Below are 15,281 nucleotides of genomic sequence, written 5' to 3'. Positions count from 1 at the left end.
GTACCTATATCATGTACTATAAAGTTCCAGAATGAAATATTACAAGAGTAGAAACTAGTTGACAGGTCAAATTATAATATATATTACAATAAATAACCCACCAATTTATAATTTAAGTTTACTTGTGAAACCTCAAAATAATCGATATACATAATATGGCGGAAAACTAAACGCTGTGACACTTGATTATTTTGACGTCTATTTGACTTTGGCAGGTTAATGTTGACCGACTTCTTGTAAGTCAATTTGAGCCAATTGTGTATTGTATTTTATCGTGGAGAAATGAGTGTGGACGAATACAATACACTACTGATTCATAAAAGCATTTTCTTGTAAATAATTTGTACATATTGATTTAAATTAAGTGACGAACCATGGAAGAAAAATACATATTAACTCTAGATATAGGCACAAGTACTATTCGGTCTTTTATTTATAATTCTAGAGCCGAAACTGTTGGAAAAGCGGTTGACCAGGTATTAAAGTTTATTTTTAAATTTATCATATTTTTGTTTTCAAATACAAGATATAGGCTATTTTCTGAGTAAGCTGAATTATCAAACTGACAAATCGCAGCTTTCTTATCTAAATTTAATTAATTAGAAAGAGCTATAAGAATATTTTTTTTTTAGGTGATACTTCATTACCCGCAGCCTGGGTTTGTTGAAATAGATCCTGATGAACTTTGGGCATCTGTAGTCAGTGTAGTAAACAAATCTTTAAAGGGTAAGTTCATTTAAATTTAAACACCATATATTTATTTCATTTAATTTATTGTGCCAATGCTGGACAGTATTCATAATAATAATATTATTCTGTAAATTTTTAACCTTATCAATCCATCTCTGTTTTTCTTATCTGTGAAGAAAACTAAAATTAATTTGAATTTAGAACAATTGAGGCAATAGATAAATAAATTAATCTGAAAGTGGCTAATCTTGCTTTGCTTCTCATAAACAATTAAATATTAATTTACAGTACTATATGAATATTAATAAACTAATATGTAATTATATTCATGTTGTTTACAATAATGTTCTAGGCAATCAACTCTACTCCATCTGTTTAGGTATTTAGGCAAAGGAAACAATCTTGGTGTTATTTATGAATAGAAACTCTTTTTTTTATTAAACTTTAAATCTACAAAGCGACTTAAACCAAATTCAAAACAACAATAAGGATTCGAAATAAAATTTAGTATTTCTTTTTGTTTGTATAAAAATACACAAAAATATTGTTTACCTTTTTTAAGTACCTTTACTGATGGACTATAGATTTTCATTCTGCTTTAAGAATTAGATTCCTATAAGCCAATAAGAAATGAGTTAAGATCGTTTCTGTTACTTATAAGATTTCTATAGATCTAAACTAAATTTATTAACAATACAATAATATTATATTGAATGCTATGATTAAAATAATAGGCAATTCAAAGCATGAGTTATAAAATAGAAATAATGAAGCAATTGTTTACCCAAAGAATTGGTATTTGTCATAGTATTAATACTGAATGAGTGGAAGTTATGAGTATGATAAGATATTATTCCAAAAGATAATTTACTTGCATATAGATAAGTCATTACGGGAGGTGTTGTTAATTATTATCTTATAAGGCCACTTGTAACTTAATTTTTTTTAAAGATTAAAGAACTAGAGTATAGGTCAATATTACATACAAGATCTTGTTTTTTCAGGAAATTACAATGGTCAGAGGTAGTTCTTTTTTATTTTCCAGTATGAAATTATGAAAAGGCATAGGCGGTGTGATGTGCAAATCTTCACTCTTACATGAAGACTTGAGTTACAGTTGGTTAATTTCAGTTTAGTTCAATATGTAACTAAAAATTTTAATATAAAGTTGTTATAGTATTCAGGGAGATAGGGGTTGAAATCTTTACTAAACTAAAAATCAAGTTTTGATGGATAATAATGTACTGGTTTTAACAAACGTAAGCAAATCTATTCACTCATTATAAAAAAAAAACTGTCAGTCGGATTTATAATCATTTTAGTATGGATTCTCACTCGTATGTAGGTACGCGACTCTGATTTTGTATGGACTAGTCGGGCGATCTCGAAATACACGCGGAAGGCGTTCTGAAAAAGTTATACTCTTTATTTCGAAGAGCTAAGCTTCAGTTGCTTAAAACAATTGATCTTGACCAATTAGCAATGACGCAACAGTTTACTCACCCGTATTTATCGGGATTGCCCGACTAGTGTTGACTAATTATTTAAGAACAAATTGATCTTTCTATCAACTAGATGCCAGTCTATCAGCTGGGCAGATGACTGCTATGGGCATATCAACACAAAGGGGCACATTCCTGAACTGGTCACGAAAAACTGGCAAACCATTCCACAAGTTCATAACATGGAAGGATTTGAGAGCTGATAAATTAGTTAAACAATGGAATACATCTTATACGTGGAAGGTAAAATAACCCTTATTGCCTTGGGAATAAGTATTAAAATTATGTATCTGATTTTTTGGTCTTATTGTATTTAATTTTTCAGCTCTTTAAAGCAAGTGCCTACGTATTATATTTAATTTTACGAAACAAACGGTTTAAGGCAGGAAGTGTATTCAAATTCATGAACACTCAGGTGAGTCAATTTAAAGTTATTTTTTAATTTTTAAAAGTTTTTTGTCACTTCACGTCTATAGGAAAATTATAGCAGTGACAACTTAATTTCAAACCAGTATGGACGACTTTGGATATCCATTGTTACTATGACGCGCGATCGACTAAAAGTAGTTACTGTTTACGTTGGATGCAAGTTATTTTACCTTCTCAGTTCACTGAACCCAGAAGTAGGTAGTTAACACCATGTCTTGAAGCAATGAATGTTTTTTTAAACAACTGTTCTCTGACGATAGTGTTTGTTTAATTTCGCTACTTATTGTATTTATTGACTAAACTATTCTACACGATTCGCCTAAAAAGGAGTATAAAAGTTATCAAAAACGTATCGAGTAAGTCCAATAAAGAAATCGATACTTACAGTACACATGCAAGAAGTCGCATTTGCGTCTTGTTTACATAGTTACAATCTTAGCTATAAAAGGCGACTTAAAAATAGACGGTTATTTTCGGTACAGAAGAGCGTGTAACAACAAAGTGAAGAACTGGTAGATGGATAATAATTATGCAGTCAATAATGTGTCCTTTATCAATTCCACAAAGCTAACTACGATTTTACATAGATGGATTTTAAACATTTTACACAGCCTATATTTTTATGTAGAACTAGCTGTTGCCCGCGACCCCGTCCGCCACTGGTGGTTCCGTTAACGTGTGGCAGCCGAGATAAAATACACATAGCCATGATCCCCCGTTCTGTTACCGTCCCTTAAAATATCAGACAAAAAAAAATCCCGAAATTACCCATCCATTTTTAACTATGGTTCATATCCATTCCATATCCATTTTCGTACAAGTAGTACGACTTTTAGGACTTGTATAATCCATTTTTTTATTCCCAACATGTATTACAAGGACAATAAATGTCTTAATGTCAAATTACTTATCCAACGTTAATTTTTTATACTTTTCACCTTTTGGAAGTTACTGCTTAGGAATTAATAACCAGAACTTACTTTTCAATGTTACAAAGTGCAAAGTCTACATAATTAATAAAAAGTCATAGATCATACACGTAAAGCATTGTTGTTTACGGAAACAAGATACGAACAGTCGGTAAATAGAACAATGAGTGGCATATGGGCATAAGTTCTCAATCTGAAACGTCAAAGGTCAACATACGAGATTTGAATAAGTAGGTACGGTCAGCAACGGGAGTCGATAAACAAACGTGTATTTGCGAACTGACGAAAATGTTAGAAAGAATAGATTTTCAGCTTGTGTTCGGAAGAATTCTGGTATTTAAGCCAATTTTCTTTCTCACCCCCAATACCAAGTTATTGTATTTGATTCCATTCAGGTGTCTTGATAATCTAATAGTTTTGATGGGCTTTTGTTGCTGTCGTTACTTGCGAGTAAAAATACGAAGGACTATAAATAATGTCGTACTAGTGATTTGACCTTTGACCTTTTCTTGGCCGGTCGAGCACGGAAGCTAGCTGCTTAATGCAATCTGTGCTGACGAACAGGAAGGATGTTGTCTAAAGCCGATTAATTATTCTAGATATGAATAGAAATATAAAAAAATACTTAATTAATTTATCTGAATTAAATTAAATTAGCAATAAAATACGAATTAACTTCATTAGAATGTTTAGGATTTTATATTTTTGCTAGTGCAAGATTAATCATTAATCTAAATGCTAGTTTAACGGATAGTTAATGGAAAATGATACTTAGTAGTAATTTGCAGTGTTTGTTGTATAAAGAAATCGAGCCTAGCCTTATTCGTCTGGCCGAAGGTTTAAACCTTTTTCGTAGAAATACTTGCTTACCAAAATTCCTCTATAAACAATATGTATATTGTTTGATTGTGAATAAAAGGACCCCTTAATAAGAAATAAAGGAGTCGTTGGCAGCACTCCATCATCTGTCCGTCTTTCTGTCACTGTCGAATGTTTGCTATTTTTGTAGCTAGCGCCACAGTTGTTGGCACTGTCCAAGCTTCCTTTACATTTAATCATAAGCAAGTGTATTTAGGGTTCAGTAGCTTAAAAGAGATACGAAAGCCCTTTCGTTTTGGCCTTAGGTATTCTTTTGTACAGTGGTTTTATGAAAAAATATATATAGTTTGAGATATTATCTTTTCTTGGTCGATATTCCTACTTCTTTAGAATTTGGGGGAATGTGCAGTTTACATGCTGTGGTACCTTGTAACGTTTTATTCTACTCATTGGTTTGTTTCGCGAAAACCACCTATTGAAATTTTCCTGTAACTGAATGTGTAGGCCGTTTTTCTACGTAATAATAAATTTTAATTGGTTTTCGAGTTCAGTGTAATTTTCTATATACATTACATAATACATATACCTACTGCAAAATGTTGTTACATTTCTGGTAAAATCAAACATTCCGCTTACTCTGTTAGGTATCTGATAGATACTTTGTAGCGCGAATAGCACTATGCCGTAATGAAGTTGTAGGAAGCTAAAATCTATACTATTATTAATTCAAAAATCTTTCAATGTTAGATAGCCCATTTATTGCGGATCAGTAATTAAATATGTGACAAAGATGGATGAGATAGATAGATACAAGGTAGAGAAGATAGAGACAAGATAGACTAATAATTTTAGAGTGCACGCAACGAAGGTGCGTGCACAGCTATAAATATGATTAAGAATACCTTAACCACGCACACGAATTCAATACTGAATATGTTATTATGCTAAATATTTGATATGTAAGGTTTTACCCACAGATGTGTACGGTATAAAGTTATTGATTACCATCTCACATAATCTCACTCAACTGGGTGGCATTTGAACTTCATAAATAGCCCATGACACTCACGTAGCTTCCTATTCGTAGAAGAAAGAAAGTTAAGAAGATTCCGAGCTTATCCCATAGTGACAAGCCATCGAAGGCTCGAACTTAACGTCTTAATAAAATAAAAAATACATGTAAGATTGTACCTTGTAAATCTAGCGCAAGTTATTGATTAACACGTTTTTTACCTGTCATTGTTTTTATAGACCTGCCTCAGGTTATATTGGGCCTTCCAAAACGTTCCCGCATTGAAAACGGCAATACAAGACGAAGACGCTCTCTTTGGAACTTTAGACACATGGTTATTATATAAATTAACAGGTAAGCCAAGGACGTATGTATAGCTGTAGGTTTTCACACGTTTTTATTAATATGTAGTTTTGAAATGTTTTTTTTTATTGAATTTGTAATAATTTTAGCTGATTCTATTTTTTGTAGTCAAACAATATTTCATTGAGTAATGGTATTTCCTCACCTCATAATAAATTAAGTCCAAAATATATTTCTTTACTCCAAACATTTGCGTTTAGTAACATATCAAACAAAAAAATACAACATTGTGAATTATAAAAAAAATGCAGTACCGCATTGCGCATACATAATTAAATCGATTATTTAACTCAGGTGGTAAAGTTCACATGACTGATGTGTCGTCGGCCTCGGCGACCGGATTCTACGACCCGTTTACCATGCAGTGGGCCGGCTGGGGCATCACTATGCTCAAGATACCCAGGGCTGCGCTGCCCGAGGTAGTCGATACCGCGGGGGACCACTTCACTAGCACGCTGCCCTCAATATGGGGACATCCGATACGAATTATCAGTTGCGTAAGTTATTTATTTCGTCTTTAACACTGTCCCCAATTTATTGTTTTATGAACTCGAATGAATAATGTATTTTTTTCGTTTGACCTTGATAGTATTTTTTTTTTTTGCAAAAGGAAATGTAAATTTTGTCACGTTTTTACATAATTGTTTTGCGTATTTTAAGGTTGTGCCTTATGTCTTGTGGTAAGGCTGTATTCAGACTAAGCGTACACCCAGTTGAAGAATGCAAAGAGGTTCTGTGAGTCTTAGTTTAAACTAGACGGCAGGACGTAATCGTCGTTAACGTATCGTCGGTTGTATATGAACTCAGAAACGAATGTATATCGGCACGGATAGCCGAGTGGTTGAGATCACAAAGCCAAACTCACTAATCGCGACGTGTCGCGGGTTCGATCCCCGCGACACTTCTTTTAACAAGCGTTTGTGTAATCCACGACTGTTTGACCTGAGGTTGGGTGTATTTGAGCATCTGACTGGAATATTTGTGACACCTCCCGCGAAACAAGGATTAAAAACCAAGAAGCGGGAGTCTTAAAAAAATAATCTAGAAACTGTCTATGCTCACGGTCAGCGGCAGATTATTTATATAGTTTAAACGCGGACTACATCCTCATGTTAATTTATTATTGTATGTTAATTATATAGGAGCTTCTAAGTTTAATGTTCAGTGTCATGACATTGGCTATGTAGACAGTTTAAATTTTGCACAGTAAACAGACTAGACGTTAAATATTATGTAGGTAAACATGACAAAAAGTTACAAGTCTAGCCTAGAAATCAGAAATGTAAATTTTGTATTTTAAGGCATTTTTTTTAATAATCCTTATTAAATTGGTGCAAGAACTGTACAGATTAAAGTTCTTAATGTTTTGATTTTAAACAAATTTATGTAAAACATATAACATTGACATTTCGAGTCGAGTAAATGATTAACTACTGTCTATATGCATATATTTGTATGATTAAATTATAGCTTGGTTTTATGCCAATAAGGTTTGCCCTCAATTTTGCCTGCTAAACTCTGCGATTAAAGTATTTGTCCTTATCTAAGATGGCGGTAACTATACCGCCATATTAAATTTTATCAAACTTTGTTTAACTGTTTAAGCGTAGAGGAAGCATTAACATATGTACATATAAACTTTCACCGTGATAAAATGAATGCTCAAATTGCATTCTATTTTTTATTAAACTTGAAATCGCTTCATTACCAATAATTTTGCGGGCTTTTTACAATGTTGTTCATTCATGTATGTCAGTAGAATCCTGGCACAAGTCCGACCGAACGCTAGAGAAAACACGATCAATGTACTGTATGCTATGTTGCGTGTTATCGGCTTCGCTTGGCACAAGATATAGGCTAGTGTTACGCATTTCTCCAAGCAACTATATCAACACGATGATAAATTCAGTGTAACATAAAAACAATTTCATATCATATTACTTATCTTTTTTAGTAAAGGACTGCTTTACTCTTCTTTAGTTGCTATAAAGAAATACCTTGTACAGGTCAAGAATTTCGGAAATACTTTCCAACAGTTCGAATGGGCTTTGTGCCATTTTAGTGATCTCTAACATAATTCATGTGAAATGTGCATGGTTAAATGGTTTTACACAATCAGTCAACTATGAAGTACGCTGTGCCCAACAGTGTGTACAAATGTACATATATATCAGTTTTTACCAGCCAAGTATTGATACATACATTAATTTTTATACAAAAAGTGTTTAGTAGGTCGGCCTTCATAAAACCCTTTTGTCATCCCCAGATGGCGGACCAAACAGCTTCAATGTGGGGATCATGTTGCTTCGACGTCGGTGACGTCAAGCTCACGATGGGTACCGGGACCTTCTTCAACATAAACACAGGTGGTGAGCCCCACGCCAGTGTGTCTGGTCTGTACCCCATTGTGGGGTGGCGGCTTGGCAACGAACTGGTGTACTCGGCTGAAGGAGCAAACAATGATACGGCGTCCATTATTAAATGGGCACAAAATTTAGGTAATTACTTGGCTACTTTGGCATTTTTCTTCTTCATCAGCCGGTCTTAGTCCAGTTCTGATCCTAGGTCTCTCCCATTGCAGGACTCATACCTTTTATTTTATTACAAAGTTTTTTTTTGCTTTGACTGGAAGTTGTTTATGAGATGTGTGAAGATTTTTTATTTTGCCACTGTGTTTTCCCACGGTATTTCGGTCAGCAAAAACTAGTTACAAGCTAAAACTATGACTCAATTAACACAAGAAGTTTGGTGTAACCATTAACTTCAGTTTGTTCACCCTTTTGCATAGGTTTATTGCACACTTGGATAGACCAATACATTTTTTATAATTGTAGATTAGAGTTACTTAAAAACTTTTGATTTTGATTTTGACACGAACAATGTAAGGTCATTTAAGCGCATGGTAGGTGAGCGTGGCAATAAAAGTATATGGCTATGTATCACTTAAAATTAATTGAAGTTAAAGGCTTAAAAGTTTCGCACGGTATACGTACTTACCGGTTTCCGATTAAATTACGCAAAGATTACGATAATCATATAATTGATGTTTTGGATTATTAACTGATTTCAAAGAAGTTTACGCTTTTAAGGTCTGCTACCTTAAAAAATAACCTACAATCAATGTTCATTTTAGGGTTAACGGGTTAACATTTATAAAGAAAGCATAACACAAGATAATATTATAATTATTTAACAAATTACGTAATGTCCATTCATTAAGGTCGATCAGTATGTAAAAGTATTTTCCCAAGTTTGCTTTAACAAATAAATCAGCAATAAGTATTCGAAACTAAAAATAAAGACGCTGAAAAATATGTCCTCGTAAGTATTTAATGTTTTTTATGCAAATCTTTGCACAGGTAATGACGAGTGTAAACATTTATGTCTGACAGCTGACATGAGGTTCGCATCCGTCTTAAAAAGTTTTTTGGCTAAATTAGTTAAAGGATATTTTTTTTTGTTTTAAGTTTATTTTAAGAATTATATTTAATAAATGGCTAATTATAAATGAGTATATATAAAAAAAGTTCTTTTAATGGGCTACCCTTGTATTAGCCTAGGTACAGTCAGCAACAGAAGTTGATTAACCCAAACCCATTTACAAAGTGCCAGTATTTTTCAGTAACTTCTCTTTAAGTTGAGATTTTGTTACCTTATAGCAGAACAACAACTCATTGAATTTGATTGCATACGGTTTTTATGGAATTTTTTTTAACCAACTTTTGTTGCTGATTTTACCAGCAATCACTGTTCACTATACAATATGCGTTGAAATTGCATTTGAGTTAAATTATCTTTTTATCGATTTATTCCACCAAGTGTTGAATTAAAGTAAGTTGTTTCATCTTATTAGGGCTGTTCAACAACCCTGAAGACACAGCCGACATCGCGACGTCAGTGCCAGACACCGATGGCGTCTACTTCATACCTGCTTTCAGCGGGCTCGGGGTAAATATACTATTCATAGACCTATTCAAGTAGTTTAATACCTAAGTTAGCAAACACTCAACGATTAAAAAGTAGTGCACGCAGATTATTAGGTAATAAAATGGCGAAATTTTAAAAAAACACGATTAAAAAGTATATAATTTTAATTTAATTCAAGTTAATTACTTTAAAAAAGCAATCAAAGTAATAATTAAAACTGGTTGGCATTTTTTCAATGTGGATAAGAGTCAGTTGAATTAAGAACTATGAATGCGGAACCGGAAGATTTTTAAATAAAGATATTGTAACTTTTTTATTATGTGTTAATTGTTGCGACTGTTTATAATTTTATACTTCGCACAAATTCCGAATCTTAAAATCCTTGGGATTCAAGCGTGTATTCTTCCTGTACCTCATTGACGTAATAAGGTAACAAAATGCTCTTTTTAACCACCTCAAAAAACGAAGGTTGTTAATTCGACTGTATGTTTTTACCTCATATATACCATATTTCATATTATATGTTTGAAATTTGAAAAAAGACCTACTTGTAGGAGCGACATCCCTTGAGAATATTTTAGTTAACCGTATTGGTGTGTAATCAATTGACAGCAACAAGAAAGATTTATGTCAGTTTTTTTTTGGGATTATTTATATTATTTTTATATTATCAATTACATTATATTACTTTAAAATAATACGCATCAGTACACAGTTCATGTCGCAACCTGATAACGCGCCAACTGTTAAAGTATGCATCACTTTCACTTCAATGTTTATTGGACTATTACGACTTATTTCATATACTTAGGTATAAGTAAGGAACGTGTCGTAACAATGTATCAAGAGTTTTTTTTTATATTAGTTTAATCAGCTATTTATATTCATACGATGTATTTGTGTATGGGAAATCCGGAGGTCCATCATATTTCGCGGAAACGGTTAGAAGGTCATTAAAAACTGGATATTTGTCTCCCTAACCTTTTGTGTCATGTTTATGAATAGTCTAGATGTGTTGTGGTTCGGATCGATATGGCAAAAAGGTTTGTTGATACATTATAATGTGATCAGCTGATTTTTTACTAGATTCACAAAGGAAGTTCGTCGAAGATAAAAATGTTATGTTCCTCATATTTTTGGAATCGTTGTGATAATTAACTATTTCCCCCACTTTTAATTACTAAATTAAAGCATAAATCTTAGTCTATAAAGATATTATGTAACAGTGACATGATTCAGTATCCCTGTTATTTCGTACGTTTTTATATTTGCTCTATCTCGTAAGAGGTCGATGACCGGCACAGGTTTTAAAAGCGGCACACGACAAAATTTATACATTTCAAAACATGCAAGCATCAGCCTTGAATGAATTTGCAATTACGCTTAAGTTAATTGCATTTCCTCACGTCATGCTACGGTAAAGGCTCGCAATCATTCCGTAATCCGACATTAAACTATGCCTGAATTAAAATTATAACGTATATAGTAGTATAGAACTCTATTTTCACTAGTTGGCTATGTTGGATGATAATATTAAAAAAAAATTTAAGGCCTCTTCAAATTCGGTTCAGTAGTTACAGAGATACAACAAACTTATACTGTCATAGTCCGTCATAATATCAGCATAGAATAATTTAAGGTAGGCCCTTACTTGCTTTTGCTATTTACTGTGGCCGATAAATTAATGGAAATTTAGTGCGGGGCAGAACATTCATGGACAAAATAATAAATTTCTAATTATTGTGTTGGCAAAATGCTTAAGAGAATTTTAATAGTTTCGAATTTAATCCAATTGCCATTCATTCATCGGCTATTGTAAATAGCAGAATCGGAACCCTAATGAGATATAATTTGAAGGTAAATTTTATATTCTGAGACATAAAATTGTCAGAAAACCTCTCAATCTACCAAAAGGTTACCTCCTAAAACGTCACAAACCATATCACGACATATATCAAGCATAACTCATCCAAAACCTTATTATAATTGATGTTCTGTTTATTTAAATTTTCTTGTCATTTTTTATTAAACATCCGGAAATCATTTATATTATTATTTTATCGATATAAATGCATGATGTTAAAAAAAATCAAGGTGAAATAAAATGACTTATGATGTGAACCGGTCACTAGTAACTGACAAGTTACGGTCGCTACATAAATGAGAAGTTAAACAAACTTCCGTTAAAAATTATTCCAATTTGTCAAAGAAATTGTTAAAGTATTTAATTATTTAAAATCTCAATAACAACTCCTCCTCCTGCTCGTTGAGGTTCAAAACGATATTCTAATTATCTTATATCTTTAATTCTATTATAAACGCGAAAGTACATAATGTGTGTTTTTGTGTATGTTTGTTATCTCTTCACGCTTAAACCTATTGATCGATGTCGATGAAATTTGGAATAGAGGGAGCATGGGTGGACTATGTTTTCAGCTACAATCCACGCGGGCGAAGCTGCAAGGCTAGCTAGTTAATTATTTAAACATACTTACTACCTGTTGCTTTGTGTTCATCAAAGATTAAAAAAAAATAGGATGACGCAAAAGATTAAAATTATTGGATGAATCCCTTTTTTGTGTTGTTTCTTTTTAAATCCAAATTTGCGTTCAAAGTTTCCGTTTGACTCTTCGTGTCCTTGAGGTTTTTTGTTTACTTTGAGGATTTTTTTTATTTATGATTTGTTTTGTCTTTGTTTATATCAAAAATCAAGGTTAGATATATGCGTATGTTCAATATACACCCGTACGTACTGCCTGTAAAAAAATAATAGCGGCTACTATGATGACGTCAATAATTATAGAGCTTCAAGATGATTCTCGGATCGTTTTTCCCGCAATTAGGCGCCATTATCATGTAAATTATACGGTGTATCTTTGACCTATAATTGTTTAATGGTTACTTAGACATTTGATTTTGATTACAGAGATTTAAAATAATGTCCCTTAACAGTAGAACAGTATATTAACGTGATATTTTCGTAGTAAGACTGCATGACTGGCGAATAAAAGGTTTCAAGTTCAATCCCAAGACACGTTTCATATTTCGTTTCCTAATCTTTCTCCAATAAATAATGTCGGATTGTCGTCCAACCGTGATATGAGATAAAAGGAACAGAGCTTCTGTATTTAAGCACACATATTACACTATAATATGTCCTGCGCAACTGAGAAATGTTTTCCGAAATTGCGATAATTGGACAGATTATATTAGTACCTGAATAAACCAGTAGTAGATTTACTGGTTTATTTTTAAACATTTATATTTGTTTCTTAATGCACTCCACTTATTTATAAATATGCTCATTAATTTGGTCCATTAAATACTTAAATCCTAATGCTGCCTATGTATGGGCAGTGATGAATAAATTTGAATATTAATGAGGTTTAATTGCTTACCTTACCTAAATGAACAGCGTGATACAATTTTAATCGATCTGTTTTTCTTATGGCAATCTGGTGATTAAAATATGTATGCAATTCGTCTTATTTTCACCTATACATTATTAGTCATTTTCTTATATGATTGGGTCCTACAGATAGCGTAATAATTAGCGTTTTCGATAAATAACCAGAGTCTATTGGTTCTTCAAATGATGCCCGATTAGTTTCGGAGACAACCAAACTCGACCCGCGACTACTTCGTGTCTACTCATGATTAAGAACTCCGTTTGGGTCCAAAACTAGTCGAGCAATACCGATAAATACGTGTGAGCAAACCCTTGCATCTTTTAATAATCAATCAGTCTCACGATAGTTACTATAAAAATGATTCTCAAAGATTCTGTTATTAATTCCAGCCTCCCTACAACGACGGCACAGCGGCCTCGGGCTTCGTGGGCATGAAGCCGTCGACGACGAAGGCGCACCTCGTCCGCGCGGTGCTCGAGTCGCTCGCGTTCCGGACCGCGCAGCTCTACGGCTGTGTGTGTAACGAGACTAATTACACATTTAATACGATTAGGTAAGATCTTGTTAATCTTGTTTTTAATCTGTGATCTGTGATTTCCCTTTCCTTACAAAATGAATAAAAATACTTACTTGATTTTATTTATCTTATTTGACGATATAGCATCGACAAGCATCTTTGAAAAAATCATTTCTCTAGCTGCCTGGTAACAGACGGACTGACGGAAAGACAGAAATCGAAGCCTAATCAATAAGAGTTTTGTTTTAACCCTTTGGGGTTAGAACCCGAAATAATTGCTAATATTATTGCTCAATGTAAAAGTTTCATTCACCGATAAGGCCCCAACATAGCTTAGAAGATAAGGCAGAGCTCTATACGTAGGTATTGTATTATACGTAGGTATTGTATATTAACGTACTTACCTACACATGTACAGACTGGACGGCGGCGTGTCCAACAACGACTTCATAGCGCAGCTGGTGGCGGACCTGACGGGGCTGCGCGTGGAGCGGCCCGTGCACGTCGAGATGTCCTCGCAGGGCTGCGCGCACATCATCGGGTACACCTTAGGTATGACCCGATAAACAAAATATTTGTTTTAACCTCTCTAATTTAGCTCCTTTGGGAGTACATTAAACAGGTTTTCTTTTCCTTTAAAAAACTGCTACCGCAGTAAGGATTGTAATCTTGGTGTCTCGGGAGTTTTACAAACATACAAATCACGTCCGCAAAGACACCTAGGTATTAGGTGTCTTTGCGGACGTGATTTGGATATTGGTTCATGGTTCATGTATGGGGCATTAGATTTTCTATGCATATGAAGTATGATTCAGTAACATACGAAGCTATCAAAGTATCGGTAACGCTAAAGCGATTACGGAGAAAATATTACTTTATACAGTATATATTTTTACAGTTGTTAACTTTGTACATTATGTGCATTTACAGGCATTTGGAAATCAAAAGAAGAATTAAAAACATTAAGAAAAATCGACTGCGTATTCAACCCTCGTCCTCAAATGAAGAAAGCTTACGAGGTGACGTTCCTAAGATGGCAGGACGCTGTCAAACGCATGTGCGGGTGGTACTCAGCCGAGATGACGTCACAGGCCACGATATCAGACTCCAGCAGCAACACCGTCACTCCACAGAACAGCTTCAAGGTCACCGGGTCGAGGAAGAAAAACGGCAGTATATCCAAATAGCGGTGGCTTTTCTACCTGCTAGCAATGTTCGCCGCGTACTTGCCCCTCTGCAGGTGATATACACATACACCAAGGACTATTCGAACGTGCTCAGTTGTTGGTACATTTGTAGGTTATTGAACTTTTATTGTGCTGTTAGTCTGTCGAAATGTGGACAACCATATCTTTCAGTTAAGATGCTGTTGTGGGAGTGAGACACCGTTATGTACCCTGTAGAGCGCCATCTCGCGTCTATAACAGCAAACTCTAAATGGTGGTGCCCCCTGGTATCAAATGTCCTAGAATGTGATGATCATAGTCTTAATTTAGTCGGAATTTGATTCAAGTGTTGTGTAAACGCGTACAGCGTGACTGAAAGTTTAATGTAGTTACATCTGTATATAGTTCGACATACACGTCCGTATAGTTTGGAGGTTTGTTATACTTATGACTAATGCGTCGATTAATCCGAGTCAATTTGTATTGGCGTAGACTTATTGAAGTGTAAATCTTATCT

The 15,281-nt window shown here is 33.9% G+C and overlaps 1 protein-coding gene across 1 annotated transcript; it reads left to right on the top strand.

The window, feature by feature from the left end:
• Positions 1-209: 209 nt before the first annotated feature.
• Positions 210-15,274, top strand: LOC113495387 (putative glycerol kinase 5). Its single transcript, XM_026874089.1, has 11 exons — positions 210-476; positions 633-726; positions 2,266-2,435; positions 2,518-2,607; positions 5,621-5,735; positions 6,039-6,241; positions 8,011-8,242; positions 9,598-9,692; positions 13,471-13,634; positions 14,017-14,150; positions 14,529-15,274. The coding sequence occupies exons 1-11, from the start codon at positions 375-377 to the stop codon at positions 14,783-14,785; spliced, it is 1,656 nt and encodes a 551-aa protein (XP_026729890.1). The 5' UTR covers positions 210-374; the 3' UTR covers positions 14,786-15,274.
• Positions 15,275-15,281: the final 7 nt, after the last annotated feature.

This window comes from Trichoplusia ni, chromosome 1, assembly GCF_003590095.1.
Source record: "Trichoplusia ni isolate ovarian cell line Hi5 chromosome 1, tn1, whole genome shotgun sequence".
Taxonomy (NCBI): Eukaryota; Metazoa; Arthropoda; class Insecta; order Lepidoptera; family Noctuidae; genus Trichoplusia; species Trichoplusia ni.
The sequence above is the reverse complement of the archived record's forward strand: the minus strand, read 5'-3'. Positions and strand labels throughout refer to the sequence as shown.

Coding starts and splice junctions, on each gene's coding strand:
- LOC113495387 (XM_026874089.1), top strand. CDS start 375: ATGGAAGAAAAATACATATTAACTCTAGATATAGGCACAAGTACTATT. Junction 8,243..9,597: donor TAAATGGGCACAAAATTTAG/GTAATTACTTGG, acceptor TCATCTTATTAG/GGCTGTTCAACAACCCTGAA. Junction 9,693..13,470: donor CTGCTTTCAGCGGGCTCGGG/GTAAATATACTA, acceptor TATTAATTCCAG/CCTCCCTACAACGACGGCAC.